Genomic DNA, 14,083 nt, shown 5'->3' on the forward strand with positions numbered 1-14,083 from the left:
TATTCTTGATAACCTGAAATATGTATAAAATAACCTGAGATTTGCACTTTTTAAAGCCTTTCAATGTCCTTGGACTTTACTTTCTTCATCTCAGTCTGGAAACTATATTTAATAGAGAAAACAAAAGCAAAGTAATAAATAGGGAATGATTCCTACTTTCTTCTTTTCACTGATCAGCAGGATGTCCTTGGTCTTTCTTTAATATGAATAGAATTTAGAATAGTTTGACTTTGTTTAGTTTTTATAATTTTTATTACACTCAGTACGTACAGAACTGTGAACTTTGTAATACTATTCCTATAAATTAGCGGCATTCTTTTACATGCAATTTACGTGTCTCTACTTGTTACTTTATAAATGTCCCTTTAAAAGTCAAAGTTCATCACTGACTCATGGAAAAGTAGCAGTTACTTAATCTACCCATCTTCTTCTTTAAATGAATTGCAAAATATCTTTAAAAATATTAATGAAGTTATGGGCAGCCCAGGTGGCTCAGCGGTTTAGCGGCTGCCTTCAGCTCAGGACCTGATCCTGGAGACTCTGGATCTAGTCCCACGTCAGGCTCCCTGCATGGAGCCTGCTTCTCCCTCTGCCTGGGTCTCTGCCTCTCTCTCTTTCTGTCTCTCTCATGAAAAAATAAATAAAATCTTTAAAAAAATAAATAAATAAAAATACTTAATGAAATTAAATGGAAATTGACACCTTGCTATCATTTTCTGAAGTAAGTTTTCTCACTGGAATGTTGACCAGAAACGTTATCTGAAAGAAAAATATTTACTCCTGATTAAGGTCAACTGATACTTTTCTGCTTTAAAAAGAATACATTGTTTGATTATCTGCCAAGTGTCCATTAGTGTACCTTAGATACAAATGAACCAGTGATAGACTTCTTTGAAATGAAAATATTTATATATGCCATATTTGGTTTCTCTGCTCTTCTGTTGGTCCTAAGTGGAAACCAGAATACTTCAGAGTTATTCTTCATAACTTCTTACTGATAATAACTTTATAGTGTTGTAGATGTGGATAGTGTATGTAAATAAAAATAGCTATTCTAATAGGGTGCTAGGATTGTGGATGATTTTTATGAGTAGTGTGTTTTAATTTCCTCTAATCTTTAAAATCATCTTTTTATTTAAAAAGAAAGCCTTTAGCTTCAAAATGCATGTTAAGATCTTGTGTAGGTAGAATGGGTAAGTTCTTATTCTCTGTCGTCATGGCTGAAGGATAAATTTATCAAGACCTTAAGAAATCTTAGAACTCTTATTCCTTCCCTCACATTATTCATTTTTTTCCTTCTGTTTGAAGATCCAAATTTAATGAGTCATGCCTTTCATAATAATAATATTCATAATGATATTTGTAATAAAGGGGAAAAGTGGAGTTCTACATGAAAGCCAAACTAAATCAGCTCATAGAGAGAGAATTCTGATTAAGGTTTTTAGGTCAGGTTTGAAAACAAAGATGAAAATCTTGGGTGAAGGAGCACATAAGGAAGCAAGCTCAGGAATACAGTTTCCACAACGCTGTGTTCAAGCCGACATTTAGCCCAGGAATTTGCAAATTATGGTTCAGGTATAAGGTGAGACCACATCTCAGATTTTTTTTTTTTAGCATTTTTTCACTTGCGGCATAAAAATAAACTCTACTTATCATAGTAATGCATATTATTCTAGCAACTGTAGTGCTGATTTTGATTTTAGAGGGTAGGTGGGAAGAACAGATTAAATTGAGTAAGAGCAACCTATATACAAAACATTAATAATGTTAACACATGAGGATCACTTATTATGTGATACTACTATTCTGAGTGCTTTGCTTAGAACAAGTTGTTTAATTTTCTCACTACAACCCTGCAGTGTAGATGGTGTTATCATCCCCAGTTTGCAGATGGATAACCTGAAGCACAGAAAAATTTAAAAACTTGCTCAAGTTGCGCACAGTTAATTAAGCGGTAGAATTGGAATATAAATGTAAATAATCTAGGTTCTAGAACTCATGTTCTTAGCCACATGGTATATTGCTTTTCAGAATCAATCCAGCTCTTCATGTATGTATTGGCACCGTGTTTTCTCTTGGTCTTTCCTATTTTTTTCCTTAGACTTCCCTTTTATTTTAATAATATATGAAAAAATTCATATAGTCTATCTCTTCTCTTTGGCGTGGGGCCATAATATTTTTTTATTATCAAAATCATCTAAACACTAAGCAAATTTTCTTCTACTAAAACTAGCAGAAAAATATAAGGGCCAAATAATTGAAACACAAACGGTATGCCGGATAGAGTTCATTTCCCTCTGTTTACCCTAACTTGTGCAACGTGAAGGTCTAAGTAATTTAAATTTAATGTTTTTAAGGATTTACTATACCCTTTTGTCTTTTAAACACTGTTTCTGTTCTCATATTCTGTCTTCGATTAAAAAAAAAAAAAAAACAAGGAACCTATTTAAAAGGTTAGAGAGTTATAAGATGTTGTGTGACATCTGCACAAAATTTATAAGTGAAGCAAAACTATAGAGGATATATCAAAAGTATAAAATGTCACCAATAATTCCTTAAGCAATCCTTGCCATAGACATAAATATGCTTTATATGATTCTTTTAGGGGCAAACATAAATCATGTAATAATGACCTCTGCTATATTAGAATTTTACTTACCTCAGAATTTAAGGTTACTATTTTCAGGACATCGTAAATAAGAACATATAAACCTGAGTTGCAAACAATGCCCAGGGGCACTCATATTAGATACCAGTAGTTTAGCAGCTCTGTGAAGTGTAGCAGCATATGCCGCAAAACTACTTGTCTTAAAAAGTAGTATTTGGTATATATGCTCATTCAGAATTTAAGACAAAAAATATTGCTGTTTTTTTAAAACTCAGCCTCCATTTTAAAATTTGTGATATTATGCTGAACTTCAGGTCAGTATGTATTACTTCTAGAGTTATTGGGCTCAGTACTCAAGAATTTAATTTATTAAGAAACTGATACAATATGTAGAAATAAAACATTAATATAGAACTTTTTCTCTGCTCTCATACCTGAATACAATGAATACAAACAGAGTCAGTTCTTGGTTTTTTTAAAGAAAAAAAAAAGGTTTAAATTCAATTATTTACTCTTTTCCCTTACAGATCGCAGATTTTGGTTTATCAAAATGGCGTACGATGTCCCTCTCACAATCACGAACTAGTAAATCTTCACCAGAAGGAGGGACAATTATCTATATGCCACCTGAGAACTATGAACCTGGACAAAAATCAAGGGCCAGTGTCAAGCATGATATATATAGGTATAATATATTACTTTGGCTTGTCTAAAAACAATATTAATCAGAATTTTGAAGCTGAATTTTAAAGTGTGATTTTTAGTCTATGTCTCATAAGTGTGATAAAAATAGAGGCCACAGTGGTTAATATTTTTCAAATTAAATTTTTTTCAGTGATGTAAAAGTAGCTGAAAGGAAGGCATCTTTAAAGTGTATCTTGTCCTGTCAATTTATAATATAGTACTAAAAGGTTTTTTTCTTATTTGACATGGAGGGAGGAGGGAGGGAAACTGTGGTTAACAGTTAACACTACCAAGGAGACAGTACTTAGACCAGAAAAAAAAAAAGTCAATAGACTAGAGCTACATGAGGCCATCTTTTTTTTATTGCTTTTTATTTTGTGTGAATAATAGAATTGTGTAGAGGTCATTAAAGAATCATCCCATTATCCTTGTCTAGAACTTCAAATTTTTATTACAGTAATTTGCTAATTTTTCAAATTGGATTAATTCCCTTTTAAAACAAAACTGTATGTAAATATTCATCATCTTGGTTGTCTATGGTGATTCTTTATATAGCATTTCACTACCTTATCACTTGCAAAAATGATATCTCCACAGTCAACTTTTAAAATCAGTGCTGTTTTAGTTTATTATGCATCGTCAGTTTATAATGTCTTGTATGTAATATTTTTATCTTAAACAGCTATGCAGTGATCACATGGGAAGTCTTATCCAGAAAACAGCCTTTTGAAGGTAAGTGTACTTTCATATCCTCATTCTAGATGACTTCATGTTGGTAGGCCGCATCCAGTACTATATAAATAAAGCCTATCTTATTTCAAATTTGCCTACCATTCACTTTTTGGAAAACACGCTATGAAAACAATTTATCAATTCTGAATCCACTGTATATTGGAAATTATACTGAATTAAGGGTCAGAAATACGTAGAGTCTAGTACTTGTTCTGACGGTACTTACCTCTGTGATCAAGCCACTAAATCTCTTGGGTCTTCATTGTTTTATTTGCAAAATGAAAATTTTGAACTTTTATTTTTAAGATTCATTCAGGCTCTAAAACTCTTAATTAGAAAATTTAGTTAGTGCTTCTTCCATAACAGCCAGCAAACATTGAAGAAGAATTTTTAAGTTTTCTGATAACATTGTCCATTTCTTTATTTTGAGGATTATATGGGTCAGCTTGCTGTGTAACAACCTTAGAATCTTAGTAGCTTACAAAATAAATATATATTTCTCATTCACAGTAGGTGTGAGTGGCCACTCTTGGCTATGCGAGGTTCCACTCATTTCTACTAAGGTCTTTTCTATTCATAGCCCATTGACCAAATCAGAAATATGACCAAGCTTAAAATTAATTAGGTGAGGTGAGGCTAGAGAGAGAGAGAGAGAGAGAGAGAGAGAGAGAGATCTCTCTTAAAATCTTAGGGGCAATACATTACTCCTAAGATTTTAAGTTTCCCTCATTTTCATTTGGTTGACTTTAGAATATATTTAAGTAATATATTGAATCATAATATATTTCTAATGAATGAAATATATTTGTTTTGACAGAAGTCACCAATCCTTTGCAGATCATGTATAGTGTATCACAAGGACATCGACCAAACACTAATGAAGAAAGTTTGCCACTTGATATACCTCATCGAGCACTTATGATCTCTCTAATAGAAAGTGGATGGGCACAAAATCCAGATGAAAGACCATCTTTCTTAAGTGAGTATACAGTTTTATTCAGGACCTTTTGAATTAAAAAAAAATAGTGAATATACTATGAATAAGATATTTCTTGAAAAATTACACAAGTTAGATGGCAAGCTTAAAGTTCCTTTTTTTAAAAATTCAGTTGCTGTTTTTATTTTATGAGATGAGATTGGAGAGATAAGGAGAGCCAGGATAGCCATCATAAAAAGATTAGAAATTTATTCCAACTACAATGGATCATTGTTAAAGTGTGTTTTATATGGAAGTGACATGACCTAATTTAAGTTTTGGAGAGATCACTCTTGTTGGTATGTGGAAAATTGACTTAAGGGCAGGAGTGGAAGCAGAGACCAGGTAAGAGACTTTCACAATTTACTAACTAAGGTGGTAATCCTAGATAGAAAAATTAGATAGAATTAAGATTTATTTCAGAGGTAAAACGGATCATCATCTAAATGTAAACCTAGGTGAAAGTTTTTATGACCTTATGTTAAGCAAAGAGCTCTTATGTATGACATCAGAAATAAGATCCATGAAAAAAATAGAATTGGGCATTAAAAAAAAACTGAAAATTTTTGTACTTCAAAAGATGATATTAAGAAAAAGTGAAAAGATGAGACGCCTGGGTGGCTCAGGGTGTGATTCCGGGGTCCTGGGATCGAGTCCCACATCAGGATCCACGCAGAGAGCCTCCTTTTCCCTCTGCCTATGTCTCTGCCTCTCTCTGCGTCTCTCGTGAATAAACAAATAAAATCTTTAAAAAAGAAAAAAGTGAAAAGATAAGCCACAGACTGGGAATCCTCTTTCTAACTGAAAAAGCAGTGAAATATATTTTTCATTCAAAATCTGTGTCCAGCGCACATCAGTACTATGTTTAAAAACTGAAAAGTTGCTTGTAAATGGATTCAAGTTTTATTTATTTCCCAGAGCTACGTGGGAGGGTTTATATCTCCTTTGCCCCAGTGCCACTTCCAGATACTCCTTTTCTTTTCCATTCTCTAAAAATCCTAGCTCCTTTGCAAAACCATACCGTTAGGCAGGACCTCTCTACAGACTTCCTGGTTTTTCCCTGTTGTCCTTTAAAGACTTTTGGCTGCCTGATTCACCCTGCATTGATCAGCACTGCTGAATACTTACAGGAGCCTTCTGCACGTGGCAGAGCTCTCTCTCTGTTCCTCTCCTCTCTCTGGTACTGCCCTGTGCACTCTGTCTGCTTTGGTCTACCCAGACTCTCAGCCCCATCTCTTCAATCAAGTTTCCACTCAAGTGAGAAGTGAAGCCTCGCCTCACTTCCCTCTTAAGCTGCAGCTAGAAACTCTCTCAGCACAGAAAGCTTGTGAAATCATAAGGCTCACCTGATTTGTGTCCTGTCTCTCAGTGATCGCTATCCTTTGTTGCCTGGTATCTAGGATCTTGAAACCCATTGTGTCATGTTGTTTTGTTTTTTTCTAGCTTTTTTAATTGTTTTAGGCAGAGTGGCAGATAAAACCCTGTTGCTCCATCTTGGCCAGAAGTGGGAGTTATTTATTGGTTTTCTCTTTAAAGTAATGGTCAGGGCAGTGGCTCAGTGGGTTAAGTGTTATAAGCATCTGCCTTCGGCTCAGGTCACGATCCTGGGGTCCTGGAATCAGGTCATGATCCCCGGGTCCTGGGATCAAGCCCAGCATGTCGGGCTCCCTGCTCAGTGAGGAGTCTGCTTCTCCTCCTTCCCCTCCTCTTCCTCATGCATGTTCTCTTTCTCTCAAATAAACTCTTTAAAATCTACTGATTGCCAAAACTGAACACTAAACACTACTTAAAAATTCTGTAATGCTTGGGCAGCCCCGGTGACTCAGCGGTTTAGCGCTGCCTTCAGCCCAGGGCGTGATCCTGGAGACCCGGGATCGGGTCCCACGTCGGGTTCCCAGCATGGAGCCTGCTTCTCCCTCTGCCTGTGTCTCTGCCCCTCTCTCTCTCTCTGTGCCTCTCATGAATACATAAATAAAATCTTAAAAAAAAAATTCTGTAATGCTTCTCAAACACATCTACTACTCCATTCTCACAGATCAGCTGTTCTAAAGGTGTGGTACAAGGACCCCTGGGGTTGTTGGTTTCTGAGACTTTGAGAAGAAGTCACAAAATCAGAACTGTTTTCAAAATAATAAATATTGGGACGCCTGGGTGGCTAGCGGTTGAGCGTCTGCCTTCGGCTCAGGGTGTGATCCTGGGGTCCTGGGATCGAGTTCTGTCCCCATTGGGCTCCCCTCGAGGAGCCTGCTTCTCCCTCTGTCTGTGCCTCTTCTCTCTCTCTCTGCATCTCTCATGAATAAAGAAATAAAATCTTTAAAAATAATAATAATAAATACCAAGATTATGTTTTTAAATTCTCTCTCATGAGTACATAGTGGATTTTTCCAGAGGCTAGAGGTATGATGGTTTTATTGCTCCAACAAATAATAGAATGTGTTCTCATATACTCTGATGTTTTAAATTTTTCTCAGTTTTAATTTGTAACATAGTAAATATCAATAGATATGACCCACATATACCAAAGCTATTTGGGCTAGTCAATAATTTTGAAGACTCCCGAGACCTAAAAGTTTGAGAATTGCTTCCTTCTATCTGTTGATCATCTTGTACTATTGTAGGAGACACGTAAGGCCTATTCTTTATGTTCCCAAAGTGACGGTGAAATTCTATTTCAGTCCCCAAGAAGGAAAGTATAGGAAGAACATTTCCAGCTTCTACATGACCCTCAGCACCCTTCCACAGAATTACTTCATTTATTAATTTTGGAAAAAAACTGAGCATGCTTATCTGGTCCCTTCTCAGTTTTTTTCCTTCTTTTAGAAGTCAGCCTGTCTAAAGGATGCCTGCATTTACTGCTCCCCCATGTGGAAGTAGATGAGGCTTGTGGCTGAGTAAAGCTGTGAACTCTTTCCAAGCCCATTGGCTACAGATCTAAAGGTAAATCCTCCCAATTATCTTTCCCAGTAATAAAGATTGATACTTGGATCATCATCATTATTCTAGGTCTTTTCTCGATGGATTCTGAGCTTAGAAGGAAAAGACAGGGGTAATATCTTAGCCTCCCTCCTTAAACCTCCTGCACCCCATCCCATGCTCCATCTTTGAGCTGATCACCTCTTCTCACACGACATTGAGAAATTAAAAACCATGAGAGAGTACCACTACCTCATAGTTCCACTACCGCATCTACCATCTTAGTTGTGCTTGTATCCATCTTTCCTGCCTTCTCTCTTTTACAGGGAAGCGAGATCTCTTTCACTTTTTATGGGAAAGAAGTGTCCATATACTTACATAAATGTAAATGTATCACTTGTGCTCTGGGTACCATCTCCAAACCGTCTCCAGCTTCTGTTCCTTTATATTCTTGCTCTACTCCCTGCAGTGCCCATCCCAGCCTGTCTGCTGGATCATTCAGCTGTCATACATATTCCTTTACTATCTCCTATCTTTACAGGAAAAAAAAATCTCGACTCCATCATATGTCAGGTAACCACCTCATTTTTGGGCTCCCATTCAAATCTAAACACCTTGTAGGAATTGTCCACCGTTGTTGTCTCTGCTTCTTTCCCTCTCATTCAGTTTTTAACAAACTTAACATCAGTCTTCTGTTTGCCTATCTCCACTAAAGCTACATTGTTGGCATTACCAAAGATGGCAATGTTAGAAAATTCTGCTCATCTTTCTTGGCTTCTCAGAAGATTAGACATGACTGTTCCCTCCGTGAAACTGAGCCCTTTACTATCTACGTACTACCTATACTCACGACCTAGGTAATCCACTCCAGACTATGGCTTTATATACCATCCATATGTTAGCGATCCTCAGTTTTATATCTGGAGCCATGGTCTCTGCTTTCAGCAATAATTTTATATATTATTATAGTAGTCGTAATTATGCTTTTTTCTATTTGTTGGCTATTATGAATAATGCTACTATGGCTATGGCTGTTTATATGCAAGTCTTTGTGTGAACATACACTTTCATTTCTCTTAGATTGCTACCTATGAGTTGAAGTGCTGGGTTGTGTGGCAAATTTATCTTTGATTTTTAAGAACTCTCAGATATTTTCCAAAATGGCTCATCATATCTTACATTCCCATTTTCAAATGGGTTGTCCTATTATTGTTATATATTCTACGTAGAAGTCCTTTAGCAGATACGTGATATGTAAAAAATGTTATCCCAGTCTGGGGCTTATCTTCATTTTTCTTAACAGCTTTTTGAAATGCAAAGGTTTTCAATTTTTTTGAAGTACATTTATCAAAATTCTTTTTGGATCCTGTTCTTAGTATCATATCTAAAAATTATTTGCCTAACCCAAGGTCATGAAGAATTTCTCCTATGTTTACATTTAAGCACATGATCCATTTCAAGTTAATTCTATGTACGGTGTGAGGTAAGAGTCTAAATTTGTCTTTTTTCATGTGGATATCCAGCTGTCCTAGCACCATTTGTTGAAAAGATGATCCCGTTCCTATTGAATTGCCTCAGCAACTTTGTCAAAAAGCAATTGACCATAACTATAAGGGTTTATTTTTAGATTCTCAGGTGTATTTCAGGATATGTATTTCTATCTATATGCATATAATAAAGGCTCTTAAGAGGGTTGAATATCATCATTTTGGGGAAAAATTGACGTAGAGCCTTATCAGTGAAATATTAGCATTTACATTTTTGCAATTTAATGATTAGAGCAATCTGAACGCATATAATTTTTTTTTCCTTATTTAGAATGTTTAATACAACTTGAACCAGTTCTCAGGACATTTGAAGAAATAACTTTTCTTGAAGCTGTTATTCAACTAAAGAAAACAAAGGTAAATTACTAAATAAAATAGTGGAAATTGAACTTAAAACAATTCTATATTATTCATGGAGATTTTCAGCTTGTTTAATTTAGTTTTCTTCTATATGCTTTTCACAAATATCAGCTCTACAGTATTAGGGTGATAGAGCTTAACAGAGACTATGAATACTGTTTTCTCTCACCAAAAAGCTTTTCCATGTCTTTGAAATGGCCACTTCCTGATTTCAAAGGCATTTCCAGAACTCCCATATATCAAATGTAAGTTTAAAATGTGTAATGAATGCCAGTTATGTATAGTGAATGCCCTAAATCACTAAGGCTTTTTAACCTATAGTTCTTTTTTTTTTTTTAACCTATATTTCTTAAGCTAAAGTTTCAGTATATATGGAGTAATAGAAGTCTGGGTTCTTACACTTCTTTTTAACCAAAGTTTTTGGGTTTTTAAAGATTTATTGCCAAGTTAAGCTATAGAGTTGTATTAATAATTGAGGCCAAATGTGTATTCTTTTAATGCTTTATTTTATTTTGTTCTGTTTTCCCATTCAGACACTCCATGTTACAGAAATCAAAGACAGTTGATACGAATTACTTAGAACAATTGTCTTATTTACTCATTCTGGCTTTTGTAGATCATAACAATTGAAGGGACCTATTACTGCACAATTTTCTTAATACTGTCAAAATTTGTTTAAAAAGCAACTACGGCCCTTTAGGGACAAAGTAAGCATAGTTGAGCACTTGCTGAGTGTCATTAAATTGCATCTGAGATATAATAAAAATAATCAATTATTAACCAAAGTCTTGAGTTGTGAATTAAGCATAGTCTATAATTTATGTATTATTAAATGACATTGATTGCCTCTCGTGGTTTGCTGAACCTTTTGCCAAAACCGTTAGTTTGAAAGGGAAATACATGAAGAAAACAACTACCTTTAGCAAAACTAAAAATTGATGATGGTAGTATTAGTGCCTGTTTTCTGAGAAACTAAAGAAGAACTGTGTTTTAATTATTTTGATAACTTTTAACTGGACCTCCCTGCTTCTGAGTAGGTACAGTCTTTTCTAGAACATTGCAGCCTCTCTACTTCTTAGTAGCTACAAACTTCTGTAATTTTTTTTTTTTTGCTTTATCTGTTCAGTTCTCTTTTCTCTCCTTACAACTGTCTCTTCTTCTGCCAAGCAAATGTGAATAGAAGAATTTGTTCATAAAATGGAAGAGAACTATTCCAGTTTTTTTTTTTGTTGTTCCCCAAACAACTGAACAACTGAAACATTAGGATCTATATTTAACAACTGAAACATTAGGATCTATATTTAACAACTGGTAATTTTTAGAAGAAATTTAGGCTTTTTAAATAAAATCAAGTTTCTGAAAACCAGGATGCCTGTTGGCTCATTCAGGTAAATGTCTTCCTTGGGCCCAGGTTGTGATCTCTAAATTGTGGGATTGAGTGTTGTGGGATTGAGCGGGGCTCTCTGCTCAGCGGGAGCCTGCTTCTCTTTTCCTTCTGTTTTTACCCACCCCCCCACTTGTGCTCTCGTGCACCCTCTCTCTCTCTCTCTAATAAATAAAGTCTTAGAAAGAGGGGGAGCGGCAGTGAGGGAGGGAACGGGAGAGGGAGGGAGAAATTTCTGAAAATTACCACCACCAGTTACAGTGATATGGTTTTTTTCTTTTTTTTTTTGAGGTTCCTACATTTTTTTCAATTCTTTGAACCATGTCCCATAATTCGTGTTTTTACAGACAGCATTTCCTACATCTTAAGTAGTAAAAACTGAACCAAAAGAAGTTTTTCCTTAATATTCTATTTCATTTCTTTCTTGGGGTTGACTTACTCGTTCATAAATAATTTGAATTATCATAACATCAGTTATGAAAAATGATGTTGCTAACTCAAGGATATTGCATTATCAGAAAATGTTTCAATAAATATAAAAGCACAGAAAAACCTTCTATAACAGAGTTATATCCAAAGAATAATTCAATAGGTTCATGTAAAAATATATTTAACAGGGATGCCTGGGTGGCTCAGTGGTTGAGCATCCGCCTTGGGCCCAGGGTGTGACCCCGGGGTCCTGGCATCGAGTCCTGCATCGGGCTCCCTGCATGGAGCCTGCTTCTCCCTCTGCCTGTGTCTCTGCCTCTCTCTGTGTATCTCATGAATAAATAAATAAAATCTTTTTAAAAGAATGTATTTAATAAATCTTCATTGGACTGCTTCGTACAAAGTACTATGCTGGGTAGATTATATATACAGATGAATAGTATTTTTTTCCTCCTAAAATACCTTACTCATGTAATGAAGCAAACAGTCATAAGTATGAATAATGGAGGCCTGAATGTAGCGCCCACCAATTTCTAAAGTTCTAAAGTTACGTTGACATTATGTTGGTTTAGAGAAGAAAAGCACACTGACAGGTTTGTTTTTTAAATCACTCACTAGTGATGGCAGCTAATCCAACTGGCGTATAGAGACAGGGTAAATCACTAAATGATTTTAATACAAAAGTGTAGCATATAAATAAATCATCTGCCTAATAGCTAGCATTTACTGAATGATTGCTAAGTAATCTTAGGACTTTTTTGTTTATAATTCTCCCTGAAGTAATCCTGCAAAATAGGTATTCTTATTTCTAGTTTGCAAATGAGTAAACTGAGAGTAAGTCTCATGCCTAAAATCCAACAGTTAGGTATCCTGGGATTCTAAACCAACCTGATTGGCTACATGGTCCCCATAGTTCCATTAGGATACCCTGTATCCTTTACTTACTCCATCCCTCAGTTTCTTATCTATTCCATTAGGATACCCTGTATCCTTTATTTACTCCATCCCTCAGTTTCTTATCTATACTGTGCTATAACTTACCAGCACAGTACCTAAAATAGAGTAAATGCTTCATAATTTTGATAGACACATATACTTACACAAATGATATTTATTAAGTACTTAGCTTGTATCAGATACTATATATTCATTATCTCACCTAATCTCTAAAACAGTCCAGCATGTTTAAAGATAAATTTGCTCAAAGTAACCAACTAATGAGAAATGGGATTCAAAGTCTGTTTCTCAAAAGTTACTACTCCTATACTGTTTCTACCTTTACGTTTTATATTATAGCCTCAAATGATTTAACTTTACTTTCCACTGATTTTTTTATAAGCATATAAAGTATGTTAAGTAGATTGTACTTTACTCATATAATTTCCTAATCCCTTCCAACTAAAGAACTTGTATGCATTCATTCCAGTTACAGAGTGCTTTGAGCACTCTTCACTTATGTGACAAGAAGGAAATGGAGTCTTCTCTGAACATACCTGTTACTCATGGACCACAGGAGGTAAAAAAAAAAAAAAGTTGATAAACTCAAAATGTGAGAAGAATACGAAAACTCATTTAGTCTTAATTCCTTCTTCCTGTATATGTGGGAAGCTAAAGCCAGGAAGAGATTTTAGGATTCATTAGGTAGCCCATGGTAATCTCCATTCCAAAATCCAGCACTCCTATTTCTCACGCCACTGTTGATCTCATTGAGTCATACATAGTCCTTGCTTCTTTGTTTGCCATTGTCATTATTTCATATAACGAATGGTGTTCCAGTGTGGTCCACAGGCAAATCATTGATTACATTTTTACCATTATGTTTATGCCGCCTTACATAGATGTAAACTAGCTATAATACAGCTTTGTCCTTACCTCTTACAATGATTAATGAAGGGAAAAATGCCATTTGCATGGCTAGCTACAAGGAGAGATTTCTTTAGTAGCACTCATTCGTATTTCAAATTAATAATTTCTCCCAAGAATATATAAGACTTGTTATTTTACATGTATGTTTCTTTAATTTTGTAAGGTGTAAGTTGTGACCGTTTTTTATTCTTTTTTTATAATAAACCAAAAGCAAGAACTATTTAGAAACTCTGTAACTTTGAAAATGATTTTCTATTCACCTGAATCATTTATCTTCTATTTACTTTAGGAATCGTGTGGATCCTCTCAGCCCCATGAAAATAGTGTTTCTACTGGAGCCTCGGAATCCCTGTCAGCTCCTCAAGATAATAATTTTTTATCTAGTACGTAAATTTTTCAATCAGTATTACTTGCAAGTTTTCTTTTTCTTTTTTTTTCCATATTAAGCAGTTATGTTTGCATGGAACATGTCTTTGATCTGTAGTCATAACTCATTTTTTAGAAGTGTCAGAATCTAAAGATGAGAAAATAATAGTGGGATGTTCTAAAAATACATTAAAATATTGAAGACATTGTCTTAGGCT

At 35.0% G+C, this 14,083-nt stretch overlaps 1 protein-coding gene across 2 annotated transcripts in view; it reads left to right on the forward strand.

Annotated features, from left to right (window-relative positions):
- Positions 1 to 14,083, forward strand: part of RIPK2 (receptor interacting serine/threonine kinase 2) — a 28,885-nt gene that overhangs the window by 11,817 nt on the left and 2,985 nt on the right. For both annotated transcript variants that reach the window (XM_025433702.3, XM_025433703.3), the window contains 6 exons: positions 3,136 to 3,293; positions 3,975 to 4,024; positions 4,842 to 5,003; positions 9,732 to 9,817; positions 13,060 to 13,149; positions 13,789 to 13,882. In XM_025433702.3, coding sequence (XP_025289487.1) covers positions 3,136 to 3,293; positions 3,975 to 4,024; positions 4,842 to 5,003; positions 9,732 to 9,817; positions 13,060 to 13,149; positions 13,789 to 13,882 — 640 coding nt within the window. The remainder of the gene's footprint in view (positions 1 to 3,135; positions 3,294 to 3,974; positions 4,025 to 4,841; positions 5,004 to 9,731; positions 9,818 to 13,059; positions 13,150 to 13,788; positions 13,883 to 14,083) is intronic.

Source organism: Canis lupus, chromosome 29, assembly GCF_003254725.2.
Source record: "Canis lupus dingo isolate Sandy chromosome 29, ASM325472v2, whole genome shotgun sequence".
Lineage (NCBI taxonomy): Eukaryota > Metazoa > Chordata > Mammalia > Carnivora > Canidae > Canis > Canis lupus.